Below are 15,136 nucleotides of genomic sequence, written 5' to 3' on the forward strand. Positions count from 1 at the left end.
CTCCTCAAAGATCAGTATTTCAGGCCCTAATAATTATTTTTATATGTAAGCCATTTACTAAAAGAGGTTAATAGCAAAATGTGGAGTTGGGTTTTAGAATTTATAAATACAAAGGCCCAATATTTATTAACTTTGCACACATAAACCTTCCTGTCTACAGAATTGTATGACACTGGAATATCTTAGTTTGCAGACTCCCCCTGAAAATCTTAACCATAGTTTAAGAGTGAGTTGCAGCTTTCTGAAATGGTGTAAATTACAGCTGTGCCAGTAGGGAGATAGATTTACTGAATGCTTTTCAGTATGTTTTAAATCCATGGAACCATTACAAAATTTAGTCTGATTCCATAGTTCTTGTTTAGTTAGAACATACAATACTATACATGAATTTAAAAATCATTACACTGGAGAGAAAGTACTGTCAGAGAGGCTCACGTTTACCAGTTGGGTCACTTTAGGTTAGCTGAAAGCGGAGGTGCTTGAGAGCAGATGAGATTTTTACACTTCTTTTATTTCCTTCAGCACTTGTTGCAGGGGACAACCTGGTCATAGTTTCTACTACAGCACTTTGCTGAAATAAAACTTGTCCCATTCCCTCAAGCACTTACCTGCAAAATAAAATATTCACTATTCTCTTGTGACTTACGGTTGACTGCCAGATAATGTATTTTTTGCTGATTATCAGAGCACAAGTGTTTAGGCAGCAGTTTCTGGTTAGGTCTGTTCATTCAGTCATTCAATCACACATCCATTCAAGCAACCGACCAGCATTTACAGATCACCCACTACGTGTTGAACGCAGCTGTCTTAAATGGAACCAAAACCACAAGAAAAAGTTTTAAAGAATTACCAGAACTTTTATTTTTGCTCAGTTTTATTAGAAAAATAAATATGTCATAAAGCTTTTTTTTTTCTTTAGGGAGAAAAAAACGGAACAAGTCTCATAAAATCAAATAAGCAACGGTAAGGTATCTTAACTTGAAAAAGATTGGGAATCACTGGTTTACAAGTTACAATTGAATGAAAGGACAACTGTACCAGCCTCAGTTGGCTGCTTCATGCCAATGGCAGCAAACAACAAGATCTACTAGGGCAAAATAAATTACTGTGTGGAAGCCCTGGTAAGTGCTTAAACAGGCCGAGTCACTGAGACATCAGGATAGATAGATCTTGCTTTCAACAACACAGAAGTTCCTGAAGGGTTGTGTGTAAATGAAATAACCACAAACATACTAGGGGAGCTTGGTACCTGAAAGAATTCGTGGTGAATTCTTCTGTGAACAACCACTACTGCTTTTATAAATCCAGGTCCACTTGCTTTACTTAAGGCGAAGTACACCAAGCTGCTGCCTCTCTGAGCTGAGGCAGTGGCATGTTCACCTAACACTGCTCCTGCTGGGCCAGGGGCACAATTTCCAAGTCTGTGTTTCTGTGAAGTAGTGTAAGATACAGAGTTGGCCAGGGAACCCAGCTGCACCTGGCAGAGCAGGCGGAAGGGTGGGAGCTCCACCTTGAACAATATTTCCATGTCAACAAAGACTTCTTTTGAGGGTCTACTTTGTGCAAAGCACAGTAAAAAACCTGACCAATTCAGTTACAGACGTACTTCCTTTCTCTAAAACCTTCGGTCAGGGCCTAGGTCTGGAACCCTAAAATAAAGTAATACTTCTAATTCTCCAGACTGGCTTTAACCAAATTAGATACGCAACTCCTTCAAACTGGGGTGGGATGATAATGAAAGAGACTGAGTTTTCCAATGCTGAAGTTTAACACGAGAATCACATTTCAGAGAACTAGTTAATGAAAAATTTTGCTGGTGACAAACTTTTCAAATGGTTCCTTTTTTTTCTTTCTTACTTCCTCTAAACAGAACTCTGAGTTCTCGGGTAAACTCTGCAGAACAGTTAAAGTCATTGATGTTCTCCGGTTGGGTGACATATTTCAGTCCTGCTGATAGAAATAGAAATTTCTTTCCACCCACCAGAATGTCATGAACTTATCCTACAGCACAGCAGTGATGCTTTGCACAGGGATTAAATATGGTAGTACTAGTTCCACTCAGTTTTAATCTTTGTAAATAAACAGAATCCTCACTTTGCTCACAGCCTCCGTTTCATTTGGCCAAACTTCTACCAGGCTTAAGCCACATGTAATTAGTTAGGCTGTTCAGTTTCTTTATAAAAAATGCTTCCAATAACACTGCTGCCTATATGTACAGGTGTGAATGAAAAGAGTATGCAATCTGTAGTCTTTTCCACACTGAGTACACTAACAACAATTAGTAAATAATTAAAGAATAAGTGGTCATTTTAAAACTTGTGTTTTTCCTTAAAAAAAAAAATTTCACTTTCTAGCAACTTAAAAAAAATGGGTCTTAAAAGTGCCCTATTAATGTCAATGCTGTTCCCCACTCTGGCCCACCCATCCAAAACCTGCTACAAATGCTGGATTGAGTTTATACAAATAATTTATCAGTACCAAGATTTTTCAAATGGAAACAGTGTTACTGACTTCTTCATACTGGATAACAAAATAAGGGTAACTCTGGTCATCATTGAAGATGACAAAAATCTGAGGCTCAAAGAAATTATCCACACAAGAGTCATACAGGTCACTGGTGACACTTCCGGGATTCACGGGAGGGGGCCTTCTCATGCCATGGCTGCCCATCGTGTATCTGCCAGTTAGCACTTTAGCCAGAAACATGAAATGGACTCCTTTGGAGGACTTCTTAGAAAAGTTATGCGAGTAGCTTGCCTTCTTTGCAAAATAACTGCCTTGTCCAAACATTGTAGCATGCTTTCCACAGACTCGAGGGTCAAAGTTGTGCTTGCAGATTCCATCTACCACATCCTGGGATGTTCCATGAAATAAATGTCTCTCATTTATTATTCTGTCACGGCCAAACATTTTCCTGTTCATATACTCCTTTTTCCTAAGGCAAAGAGTGGACAGGGAATTCAGAAAAATGAGTAGATCAGTTTAATAGGCATGATATAGTCATAAACTTCTTTTTATGGTTTCAATGGGGAGGAAATGTTAAAGTAGCTACCAAGGGCAAAATCTCATCAAAGATCATACTAAAAGTTTAAACTTATCTTTTCCACTGCAGACAAGAAAAGCCCTTTCCCTTTTTTCTCCATCAACCATTTGTTCACCTGCTCTCTCTTCCATTTCAAATCTAGTTCTCACATCTTCTCAGGGTGACTTCCTTATCTAATTCCACCAACCTGAGAGTCCCTTAATTCTGAGCTTCCTCGAATCTACATGTATCCCCTCTGAATTACATTAATTTGTTGCTGACTTGAGAGGCAGCATAGTAAAGTGATTAAAAACAAGGCCTCTGGTGCTAGACTGCCTGGGTTCAAATTCCAGCACTGTATCATATTAGCTGTATGACCTGTGGCAAGTTACCAAACTTTTCTGTGACTCAGTTTCCTTTCTGTAAAATGCAGATTGTAATAATCTTTCTTGTAGGTCTGTTATGAGAATTATATGTGAGTTAAAATATATGAACAAATATGACATTAAGTTCTATGCAAGTCTCTACTATTATGTTCTGCATTTGTCATTAGCTACATCAAGAAAAGCTCTCAAACTTTTCATACTGCTGACTCACCTTTTATATTTCTCCCAAAGAAACTGGTTTTGGACTCTCAGTATTTGCAAAATTCTATATTTAAACTCAGGCACAGTCTTATGAAAAAGATTATAAATGATTCGATAACTTTTGTCCTCTGCAGAAACAGGCACTTGGATGAAGTCCTGAGATGGATGCATATACACCCAAGTTTCAGGGTAAAAGTTTGCTGAGGTGACCCCATCTGGGCAGATGATTTGTGATGATGAGGTTGCTTCAAGAGGCGGAGGTGCCTGTGTGGGAACACCACCAAGTGTCCTAGAAGGGAGAGGGAGAACGTCAATGTACAACCTCAGCAGTAAGGTGCTCTACATCAAAACCTCCATCTCACATACAGTGCTCTACAGCAGTATCTAATATTATAATTTGAATAGCTTCAATGCTTGTTTAAAAAAACAACATAGAAAATGCTATCAACTAAAGAAAAAAAAACCTTAGAGCTAACACTGCCTGTATAGAGATAACCTATTATTAGCTTCCCCTGGCCTCCTCCTTGTGGAGAAAACTCTGGAATGTACTGCTGCAAGGCAAGCAAGCAAGTGCCAATTTATAAATATCTTTACTTTCTGAATCCTGGATTCCTCTTTTGCCTATATAGTTATGCTCCGTTTCAAGGGAGGAACAATTTATATACGTTCCTCAAACTTTGCTGTACTAAGCACAAAACGTATCATTGCTAGAGGTTGTGTACATGGGGAAGCATAGTGAGTGGAGGCAAAGTGAAGCAGGGCAAGAGGGAGCTTACAGGGAGATGACAGAAAATATTAAAAATAAAAAGCTTATACTTTGGTTTTTGTATAAAAACAAACAAATCATGGAGTAGGCATTGAAAGTTGGCATTTGCTTCAGTTTTAAATGTCACATATAACAACAAAACCATCAATACAATTCAAATGTTATAGCTTCAGATGTGCTTAAGATGGAGCTAATTACTTTAAGCCCTAGACACTAGAATATCCTTGAACCTTAAATTCAGGTCTGTTACGTTGAAGGATGAGTTTAGACAAGCAGTTACTTATTCCTGCCTGATTAAATGATTTAAATCATTTTTCTTCGCCATTTTCAAAACAGAGCAAAACGGAAGAAGCAGAGAGAAAGATAATCCTGACCCTGAGACCCAGATTCAGGGCTGGGGTACTACTCCACTCATAAGCATACACTGGTCACGGGGAAGCCCTAAGTCTGCCAAATCATTAGGAAACTGAAATTTTCAGAAGAGCTTTGGGACAAAGAGGTTACAACAATAGGTGAACATGCATCTAATCTCCAGGAGGATGTTTACCATCAGCCACCTTACACTAAGCACATACTGTGGACCAGGCACTTCACACCCAGTGTCACTACTCGTCATAACCCCACACAATGGCTTGGTTATTGGATACTTGGATACTGCTGTAGAGCACTTTTCAAATCAAGAAACTGCCAGCACAGCTAGTAAAGAACGGAGACAGCATATGAACCCAGGCCTATCTAGTTTCTAAGCACATACTCCTTGCATTTCCATATATTTCACAATTCACATGTACATATATTTTCTTCTTCTTTGTCTTCTTTTTTTATCTTTAAACAAGGCTTGAAAGTGATGGATGGATACCAGGATTGCAATTCAGGTCTGCCTGATTCCCACTACCATTGCCACTACCCCACAGCCTTTTGACTTTTAAGAGATGGCTTGCTATAGAGGTACAACCTGCCTCCTCTACCCCCCACCTCCTTCAAGTAGCTGCGCCTATGATTAATGTGCCTCAAAGTCCCTTTGTTAGACAGAGACAGAGTTCTGGGTGAATCCAGGGCTTGCAGAATCCCCCAGGTGCTTTTAAGTTCAGGAGCAGATCTAAAGGGGTGCCGTTTTCCCCAACCTTCATGACAGAGGGCACAACACTTCTTCTCTTCTGGAGCATTTTCACAAAGCCCTGACAGATTCCTCCAGAGCCTTCCTTCACTGGTACATTTTTTTGAAGAGAGGCCCCTACTGCTTTAATCAGACTCTGATAGGTCTGTAACTCCTTAAAAAGCCATCACCATTCTAGAGTAATGGTAGGAAACACAGACCATAAGCTGCTTATTTTTAGCTGTTCCCTCTATCCCTGCTCTGCAAAGTTCCCAGTATTGTTAGGGGTTGAAGTTACCAACAGAGGTTTCTGGATTGAAGGAGGAAGGTAAGATTCTCCCAACCACTGCCCAAAATAGGTTTTAGGCTGTCACAGCCATATTGAAAACGTGGCACTGACAATGGAAGAGACTGTTCCTTTTCCTTCTGCTAGCACTCCTGCCTAGAAATCAGTTTCACAAAATGAACGCTTCAAACGTCTCCTTTCCTTTTTCAGGGGACTGGGGAGGTCTATTATTTCCTTACACATGCTTGAAGATGAGCCCATCTATCCTAAGACATTAAATCAGATTTTATGTATTTGGTTAAGCATCCATTCTTACCCATGGATGCTTACTTATAATAAGCCAACATCTTAATTGGGCTAAAACATAAAAATGTATACAGACATCTGTCTGATGGAACTCTACACTCTGGTTGCCATGGGTTAAAAATACATATTCTAAGCTTACAAATGTAGCTTTATTTTCCAAGAATGCTGAGTTTGTATTCAGCTCATGGATATTCCAATGACATACTGCGAGCTTCACACCGTAACCAGCCTTCTTTAGAGAGGCAAAGTCAAAGGCTACGGCACTTGTACTCAAGGGCCTCTGAAGAACAAATTTTCCTAATCCAAGGTCACCTTTTATCATTCTCCTTCCCTCCCCTGGCCATTCTGAGAGACGTTTCCTAACCTAACTTCAGTGATGAAGTAAAAATTAATTTTATCCTTTTTGGGGAGGAGTCAAAGAAATCCTCTCAGGCCGTCTCATGACCATGAGGTGGTTGCACAGGGCAGATGTCCTTCCAGCTGAAATGGACTTCCAAACCTCTAAATCTGATATTTGTGTGCTTATGCAGCCTTAGCTCAAGTATTCTAAGAATATTAAAGAATAAGATCCTTTTTATCAGCCCTATTAAAAATCATCAAAGCACAGGAAAAAAATTTTAACTATGAGGAATGTTAGCTAAATGTGATTGTGGCAGCCATTTTACAACATATACATATATTAAGTCATTACGCTGTACATTTTCAACATATACAGTGTTTTATGTCAATTATATATCAATAAAACTGGAAGGGGAAAAAAAGCAGGGAAACCCTCGTTTAAAAAGAGCCAAGCTTTTGCCGTAATTCATGAACTAAGCCCCTGCCTCACCCTCCACCTCCCTACTCCAGCATTCCCAATTCTTAGGCATCTCTGGTTCCCTGATAATTGTGGCCTTTTTGACACCTATGTTTTTCTTTGACCCTTTGTGTTTGCTAACACTTAAAAACAAAACTTTCTTCCTGGCTAAGATCACAGTCTCTCTAGAAATCTACTTCTGAAATCTGCTTTTTGGAATTAGTCTCCCTCCTCTTTCTGCCCTCTAGGCCAGCCCCAGACTCTAGGACAAACAGGAACTGAAGGCTGCATTTACCCATTCCACCCTGGTGAACTTGCTGCTTCTCTGCTCTTTTCCTCTTGAAATGTCTGCACTATCTCTTTGACTTGCTAAGCTCCTACTTTATACCTGATCATCACTGTTCCAGATAAGAAGACTAAACTAGGAAGTTTTAAAAAGAAAAGAGTGACTTTCTTTGTTCTCTTGTAAGCCTATGTTATAAATAGGAAGGCTATATCTGTGGCATTAATTCTACTACTGCTCATATTATTTTTACAGTTCATACTTTTACAAAACAAGCCTAAGTTTAAAAAAAGGTGGGAGGAAGAGGGTATTCCATAATTACTTAAGATGCAAACAAATCAACTTTCACTATTCTGTAAAACTCCCCCAACAATGCAGCACTTGAATGAGCATTCTTCCTCTCTCACAGAAGCTGCATCTCGCTTGATTGGCTCAGCATGCCAAGCTGCCGGTCTCACTAATGAGTTCTACTATCTCACTAGGAGGACAATATGTTCCTAACTACTGGACGCTGACACTATCTCCAGCTGTGCTAGTGAAATGGCATTTTTATTAGTTTCTAATAATAATAAAAAAAAAACCTTACACTTGAACTAAGAAGAAAGCACATATTTACCTCAAGTTGATATATATATTTCTAAAATCTGCCTTATTAACAAATTGTTTTTGGGTACCTAGCATTTCAGGGATTTTTGTTTATATTTTGTTCTTAATGTTCCCGTTGCAATCTCAGAATTAGAATCATTAACACTCTGCCATAATGATCTGGGAAAAACACACTTTGGCCTTGGAATAAAAAACTACTAGTAAGAATACAAAAGAAGATTTTTACCTCAAAGATCAGCAGAAGAGACCAATATCACCCTAGACCTCCCCAGTTCATAAAACCAAGTAAACCTAGTAGCATTTTAAAAGTCAAGCTCTAAATATGGTGTATCTGACTAGAGTAGATAATGATTTCCCTAGAGATACTACCTTTCAGACATGGCCTTGCTAATGGTAATGTGCCCCAGCTTTTGGGACCTATGGAGATGTGCCACTGGGCTCTCTGGAGAGGGAAAAGAAAAATGGCACTTGGGAAAATGGAAGGAGAGCTCACCTATAATTCAGAAGGATGAGTTCTGTCTTGACCTAAAAGTATGACAGGTAATTTTAGTGCATATTATAGGAAGATGGGGCTTACTGAGCAAATGAGAATGCAAATTATTTGAAAAGGTGAATTCTTCCCATGCAAATTCACTCAAGGAAGAAGAATGGAGAACACCACCTTGAGGGACTCTCTCTCTACTTGCCAAGGCAGTTTACCTGGGCTGGGAAACAGTCCCATAACATGGAAGGGTATCTCAATCTTCCATGAAGGAGGCAAATGCAAACTCTGCCTTATTCCAGATACTGTATAAGTACTTTTAGCTGTGGAAAAATGTTAACTCTGCTTTTCAGTTCAAAAAATTCAATAGGATACTCACTCTTTTAGTGTTGGGTTTTAACTGCAGCTTATCTGAACTACATTTTTTGAAGAATTAAATCTAAAGATAACTCAGAATTTTATATTCTAGAGGTAATAAGTTAGTCTTTTACAGTCTTTTTCTCTTTGGCATTAAGTGTACATTTACATAAAATGGAAGCAAAGATGAGACTTTCTGCTGGACACTTACTGTAAATATGGAAGCAGTATAAAACAGGAACGGAAGAGGGGTCTCCTTTTTATCTCTCTCCTGAAGAATGAGTTGTGAAGAATGTAGTGGTTGTTCCACATCATAAATCGGACCTCTTTCAAACCCCGAGAGTTGGCTTCTTCAATCAATCGAATAACAGACTATGGAGCAGAAAACAGAAGGTAAAGAAAAAAAAAGCAAGTTAAAAAAGCAATAAATGGTAAATAGTCACTATAAAATATGAAAAATGTTAATGTAACTAAAGGTAAAAATAGTTAACTTTGCTATTAACATCAGAAGTGTTTCAATAAAGTACAGTGAGTCAAATTACCTCCTATTACACGTAGGAATTTTATTTTCTTTAAAGATTCAGAATAGAAAAATGCTTCCTGTTCAGAACATGGATTTCCACCTTATGAAACATGTGAAGGATTAGTCTATTCTATTTTGAGGCTATAAGAATGTCCTGGAGATTTTTTTTTTAATATTTCTTAAGGGATTTTCAGAACAGGATTAAAGATAGTAGTATATACAGTTCAAATAAACCAGTTAAGTTCCAAACCCAAGAAACCTCTCTGAGGAAAAACACAGGGACAGTCCAACTATTCTGAGGATACATTTTAAACAGCCTCTTATTCTCTTTGAAAGGTATTAGATCCTAGTGACTACTTAAGAGACAGAAATTTTAACTCAATATTGTGTTTTACACTAATTAACATACTAGGTCATTTTCTTTTGCTATTGCCTTAAAAGAAAACCTAAGGTAGATAAGTCAATTCTCCCTTTTTGTAATACTGGAAATGAACTTAATCAAATTGAAGAAGTCAGATCTTTGGAATGTGAAATTAATCTTTAAGTCCATTTCAGGGCATTTAAATGTGACTCAGAATTCTCACAGGCAAAATAAACCACCATCATTTTAAAACCTCGCTTTGTGATGGATGAACTATTCTTACCATCTCAGACTAAGGATGCATGTGCACATGTGATAGAATTTTAAATGACTGATCTGCCTGACCACAGTTCAGTAAACATTTTCAAGTACTTCTTCCAGGGGCTTAAGGGTGATTGTTTCCCCCTAGACTTCTAAACTGCTAATAGTGTAACACATGATCCAACCACCAGGAGCCAGATATAGCCAAAAGTTACACCAGTGCTCATCTCATTAAAATTACTCCAAAGGCGGCACTGAGTCTGAGTACTTACCACATTTAATACTGGGCTCCTATAGTATAAGATACTGGGAAGGGCTTCCCTGGTGGCGCAGTGGTTGAGAATCTGCCTGCTAATGCAGGGGACACGGGTTTGAGCCCTGGTCTGGGAAGATCCCACATGCCGCGGAGCAACTAGGCCCGTGAGCCATGGCCGCTGAGCCTGCACGTCCAGAGCCTGTGCTCCGCAACAAGAGAGGCCACAACAGTGAGAGGCCCGCGCATCGCGATGAAGAGTAGCCCCCGCTTGCCTCAACTAGAGAAAGCCCTCGCACAGAAACGAAGACCCAACACAGCAAAAATAAATAAATTAATTAATAAACTCCTACCCCCTACATCTAAAAAAAAAGAAAGAAAGAAAGATACTGGGAAAAGCATTTTCTGATAATGGTGGTATTCTATTTATGGGTTACAGATTAATGGAAAGAAATATATTTTCAGAAAAATCAAGAGAGAATAGCGTTACTCATATCAACAAGACTCAATTTTACATCCATAAGTTCTTTGATCTGTGGTTCTGTCTAGTCATCGTTGAGAAGGAACAGTGAAAGACAAAAATTTAAACGCACTTTTGGAAAAAAGAACCTGTAAATACCTCAGGATACTCTCTCCATCCAAAGTGGTCCCTACAGAAGAACTTCCAGACTGTGTGGTAAATAGAGTTGACATTGCTAGAGGGTGGTGTGGACAGCCTTCGTAGTTGGTCAAATTCAGTTGTTTCATACACATTCATGGCATTCAAGTCTGCCCAAAATTCTTGTCCTCTAAAAAGACCCAAGAAAAAAAATGAACTGTTAATAAATAATGGAAATATCTAAACATCTCATGTGATATTACAAATATCTAGTATAGCATACTGTAGAATTTTCAAAGCTTGTCTTGTTTGGAGTAAAAGGATATCATTCCTGGTTTTTTCCCCATTTCGTATATGCCTTAAGACCAAAACGTGCAAGCCATGGAGTAGGGATTGATTCTATCCCTTAACATCACAGGCCTAAACCAATCAACACAGTCCCACCCTCCCTACCACAGTGGGATGAGCCAAACCTGGTCTCAACCAATCAGGGAGTCAGCTCTAAGATGAAGCTGCCACAGAAAGCAGAGAGAGAAATGAACTTCTCTTTTTCAAGAGGCATCAGTTTTCGTAAGTCAACATAGGAATACACAATATTGTCTGATGAAAGACAGGAAAAATAAAATGACCCCAGATGAGGCAAGTACTGCTAATCTACCTACCCAACATTAATATTGTCCTTTATCCTGTGGGTAGAAAAAAAAGTTGACGAAACATGAGAAAAAATAGTTTGGATTACTGTAAAGTTCAGCTATGAGAATAGTTTCGTCATTCTGTTATCTGGTCTGCTGCTGCTTAATAAGCACTTTACGTGTGTGTGTGTGTGTGTGTGTGTGTGTGTGTGTGTGTGTGTAGGTCCTGCTATATAAATCAGAATCACTTAAAAAATTATAAAGGGTGGTCTAAAAAACGTGTTCCTTTTTTAATGGAACTTCATCTAGTGTTTGAAACATCTAAACCGTTAATGGCAAAATGTTCATTTTATTTTTCTCTCTTCATGTATATTTCAAAATTCCCCTAAGAAGACATAAAATAATAACATCACAGATATAAGCAGAGTGACTAAGCTTCCAAATACATTCTTCAACCACAGATTTCTAAATGACTGTCTATAACACACATCCAAATACTCCAGATCCAGTGGCACTCAGAACTGGCTCAGGTGAAATCCAGGTGTTTGGACAGATATTCCCAGTAATTAACATATTTCCTTTCAGTAAATCAAGATTTTGAAAAAGGTATTAATTTTGATCTATGGGTTTTGTTGGTTAGTATGATGCTCCAGACTGCTCTTCGAACATTTGTTTCAAGGACTGTTAATAAGTATTCTAGGCAAAAAGCATTCTGTGGTCAAAAGTTTGAAAAACTTGGTTACACAAAGTTAAACGATTTACTTACTGCAGCCACTCCTCAGTCCCTTTAATATGCTAAGGTAGATATATTGAAGTACCATGATGAGGGCTAGAAGGTACTCTTCTAAACCTATGACAGTGCTCTGTCCCTTTTACTCATGAAGACCTATTAACATCTCTCACTAAACACCCTGGCAAATATGAGGAAAGAAAGTATTTCCCACCCTCCACCCCAATGTTCACAATTTGTGAATCAGGTTCTATTTGAAAAAAGAAAAAAAAAGTCATATACCAACTGATGGTGCCATGGAGCACATAACTTGTAAAAAGCAGTATGTTCCTTAAAAAATTCCTAAAAAGCTTCCCAAAACCCTAATTTCTTGCTTAATTTCAAGTTAGGATTAGGATACCTAATTTCAACCTAACTAGTAGGATGTAGTCTTAAACGGAACATATAATTTTAAGTGTGAAATGGGAAGAAGACAATAAAATGTAGTTTACATCACATTTGAACACTACTTTGTTTAAAATTATTTATGGTCAAAAGGAATACTTAATCCAAAATTTTAAAAAACATTTCTGGGAAATTCTTCAAAAAAGAAAAACACTGAAAACTGGAACCCCTATATCTAAATTAAATTTCACAACAAGTTGCTTTAAACAATTTTTCCTTAACTTTAGGAGAATCTGATGTTATCACTGAGTGGAGAGATATTAACCTCCTTCTCCCTGTTAAGATCATTTCCAGTTTCTAAACAGATTTTCCTATTTTAAGTTTATTTCCCAGTAACTGTTCCCAATTATGAGTTAATAAATCCTCAGTATTTTCTTTCTGGAGTTCTTAGAAGAGCAGTCATTATGTTAATAACATACATTATAATATAAACAGCCAATGCTTTTTGCTATTAAAGTATCAGATTTTATTCTGGACATCTCTCTAGCAATTTCTGTTTACTCCTGTATTATTGAGACTTCATAGATAATGATGTGCATGAGAAAGATATCTAAAACTGCAGCTTTTGCTACGTTCTCTGTGTACTTCAGTCCTTTGGGCATTATGAAATTTTTATGACAAATCCTAATTTACTACAATCAACTGTTCTGTGGATTGATGTATCAAAGTACTGTTTTAGCTCTATTTGATTTTCAATATGCTTTAGTAGACTTGACAGAGACAAAACAACAAATCTGAAAAACATTATCTTTTTATAAGATTAATTTTACCACCTGTTCTCCCTTAAACAGGGAATCCTTAAAAAATCCAACGCCGGGATTTCCCTGGTGGTGCAGTGGTTAAAGAATCCGCCTGCCAATGCAGGGGACATGGGTTCGAGCCCTGGTCCGGGAAGATCCGACAGCCGTGAAGCAACTAAGCCCGTGCACCACAATTACTGAGCCTGCACTCTAGAGCCCGTGAGCCACAACTACTGAAGCCCATGTGCCACAACTACTGAAGCCCGCGCGCCTAGAGCCCGTGCTCCGCAACAAGAGAAGCCACCGCAGTGAGAAGCCTGCACACTGCAAAGAAAAGTAGCCCCCGCTTGCCGCGACTAGAGAAAGCCTGTGTGCAGCAACAAAGACACAATGCAGCCCAAAACAAAACAAAACAAAACAAAAACAAAGCCAAGAGTTTTTATTCTCCTCAATGTGCATCAGTGTAAAATTCATGCAACACGAATGCCAAATGTTCAACATTTACCACTCTTATCAAGCCATTGTTTCATGTTACCAGAAAGCAGTTATGAGTCGTGTGTGTGGAAATGGTGATGGTGAGCTGTAAGGCAATACACAAATAATTAAGCAGATGTAGTCCCTGACTTCCAGGGCTTCAAGAGGGAAATAACTAACAAAATCTAAAACCAAAGAAGCAGTACATTTGCCTATCTAAACTCATCGGTGGCAAGTACACTCTAGGAATGAGAGGACAAAGAATGAGAGGACAAAGAATAGAATGAGAGGACAAAGAACAGAATAATGCAGCATTATGGGAGAGGAGATGGCTGCTCCTCCAGGAATGGATAAAGCTCAGGAAAAGTAAGAGGCTTTTCAGTATCAATTCAAGATAGCTTTCTGTAAGAGAAAGAATTTTAGGAATAGTTTAATAGGAAATAATTACCAGTAAGTGAAGGTTGTGTGGAAGAACAAGAAAAAAAGAGTTCTTCCAGTATTTTGCTTGAAGCGTAGGGACAGGGAAGGACAGGAACAGGGAGCTGGAAAAGGAAACCTAAACAAGGGTACATAAGAGATGAGCAAATGTGAACAGGATATATAACAGACACTGTGAGAGATGTCGGGCCATGAGCTAAGGAGGTAAGTCCAGGGTCTCAGAGCCTTAAATAAAGGTTGGAATTTAGAGTATTGAGCAGATTGTGGTAAAAGGTCAAAGTAGTAAATACAGGATGTGTAAAAACTGAGCAACAGAGACAGTGCTAGAATGGGGGTGGAGGTGGGGAGGATATGGCTTCACAAAGGCAAGATGCAATCATCCTGGCAGATGAGAACCCTATCTGACTTAATGGTAGCCCTACTGAGGGATGGCCAGAAAAGAGTGAGTATGGGAGATAGCCACTGCGCAGTAGGATTTAGATTTCGTTAAATATATCATGTGGCTACCATCAATCAATCTGGACTCACCCAAAATATAACCTTATCATGATGAATTAAAAAAAATATTGTGAACAGATTGCTGATTTTTGTTTTGATGGGAAGAATGAACATGAACTGCTGAAATATTAACAATTCTGTGTCCACATGCTTCACCAACAAACATACCACTACATATACCAATACAAGAATCCAGATACAAAACTAATTAAAAATTCTGAAAAGAACACCCATTCTCATAACTTAGATGCTTTCTAACAGTGGTTTTCTTCCTACTTAAATACCTTGACATACCAACATTTCCAACATATATTATTAACACATAGAGCACCAACACCCACACTAAGTCAGAAAGTCTGCCCCACACACCATCATTTCTTCTATGTATATTTCAGATACTAAAAAGTAAAAAAGGCCTGCGATATAAATAATAGAGCCGTAATGAAAACCAAAACTATTAAAGAATAGTTGCGGAATGAAACAGAAATTAGTCAGGACATGATCTCTTTGCTGGATAAATAGTTCTTGGGACTATGCATTTGGGAGCTCAGGAGAGTGTAACCATTTTAGGCAATTTCTCTATAAACTGTCTGAAACC

General features: G+C 38.4%; 1 protein-coding gene across 4 annotated transcripts in view; it reads right to left on the bottom strand.

The window, feature by feature from the left end:
• Positions 1-836: 836 nt before the first annotated feature.
• The window catches only part of TIPARP (TCDD inducible poly(ADP-ribose) polymerase), a 28,879-nt gene continuing 14,579 nt past the window's right edge, over positions 837-15,136 (bottom strand). For 2 of the 4 annotated variants that reach the window (XM_027113401.1, XM_027113409.1), the window contains exons 3-6: positions 10,580-10,772; positions 8,798-8,958; positions 3,620-3,898; positions 989-2,935 (exon numbers count right to left, since the gene is read on the bottom strand). In XM_027113401.1, coding sequence (XP_026969202.1) covers positions 2,488-2,935; positions 3,620-3,898; positions 8,798-8,958; positions 10,580-10,772 — 1,081 coding nt within the window. In that variant the 3' untranslated portion in view covers positions 989-2,487. Of the gene's footprint in view, positions 2,936-3,619; positions 3,899-8,797; positions 8,959-10,579; positions 10,773-15,136 lie in introns of all 4 variants that reach the window. The other 2 variants (XM_027113419.1, XM_027113393.1) reach the window with 2 other exon arrangements.

This window comes from Aethalodelphis obliquidens, unplaced genomic scaffold (assembly GCF_003676395.1).
Source record: "Aethalodelphis obliquidens isolate GAN/ISIS:26980383/991018 unplaced genomic scaffold, ASM367639v1 scaffold1, whole genome shotgun sequence".
Lineage (NCBI taxonomy): Eukaryota > Metazoa > Chordata > Mammalia > Artiodactyla > Delphinidae > Aethalodelphis > Aethalodelphis obliquidens.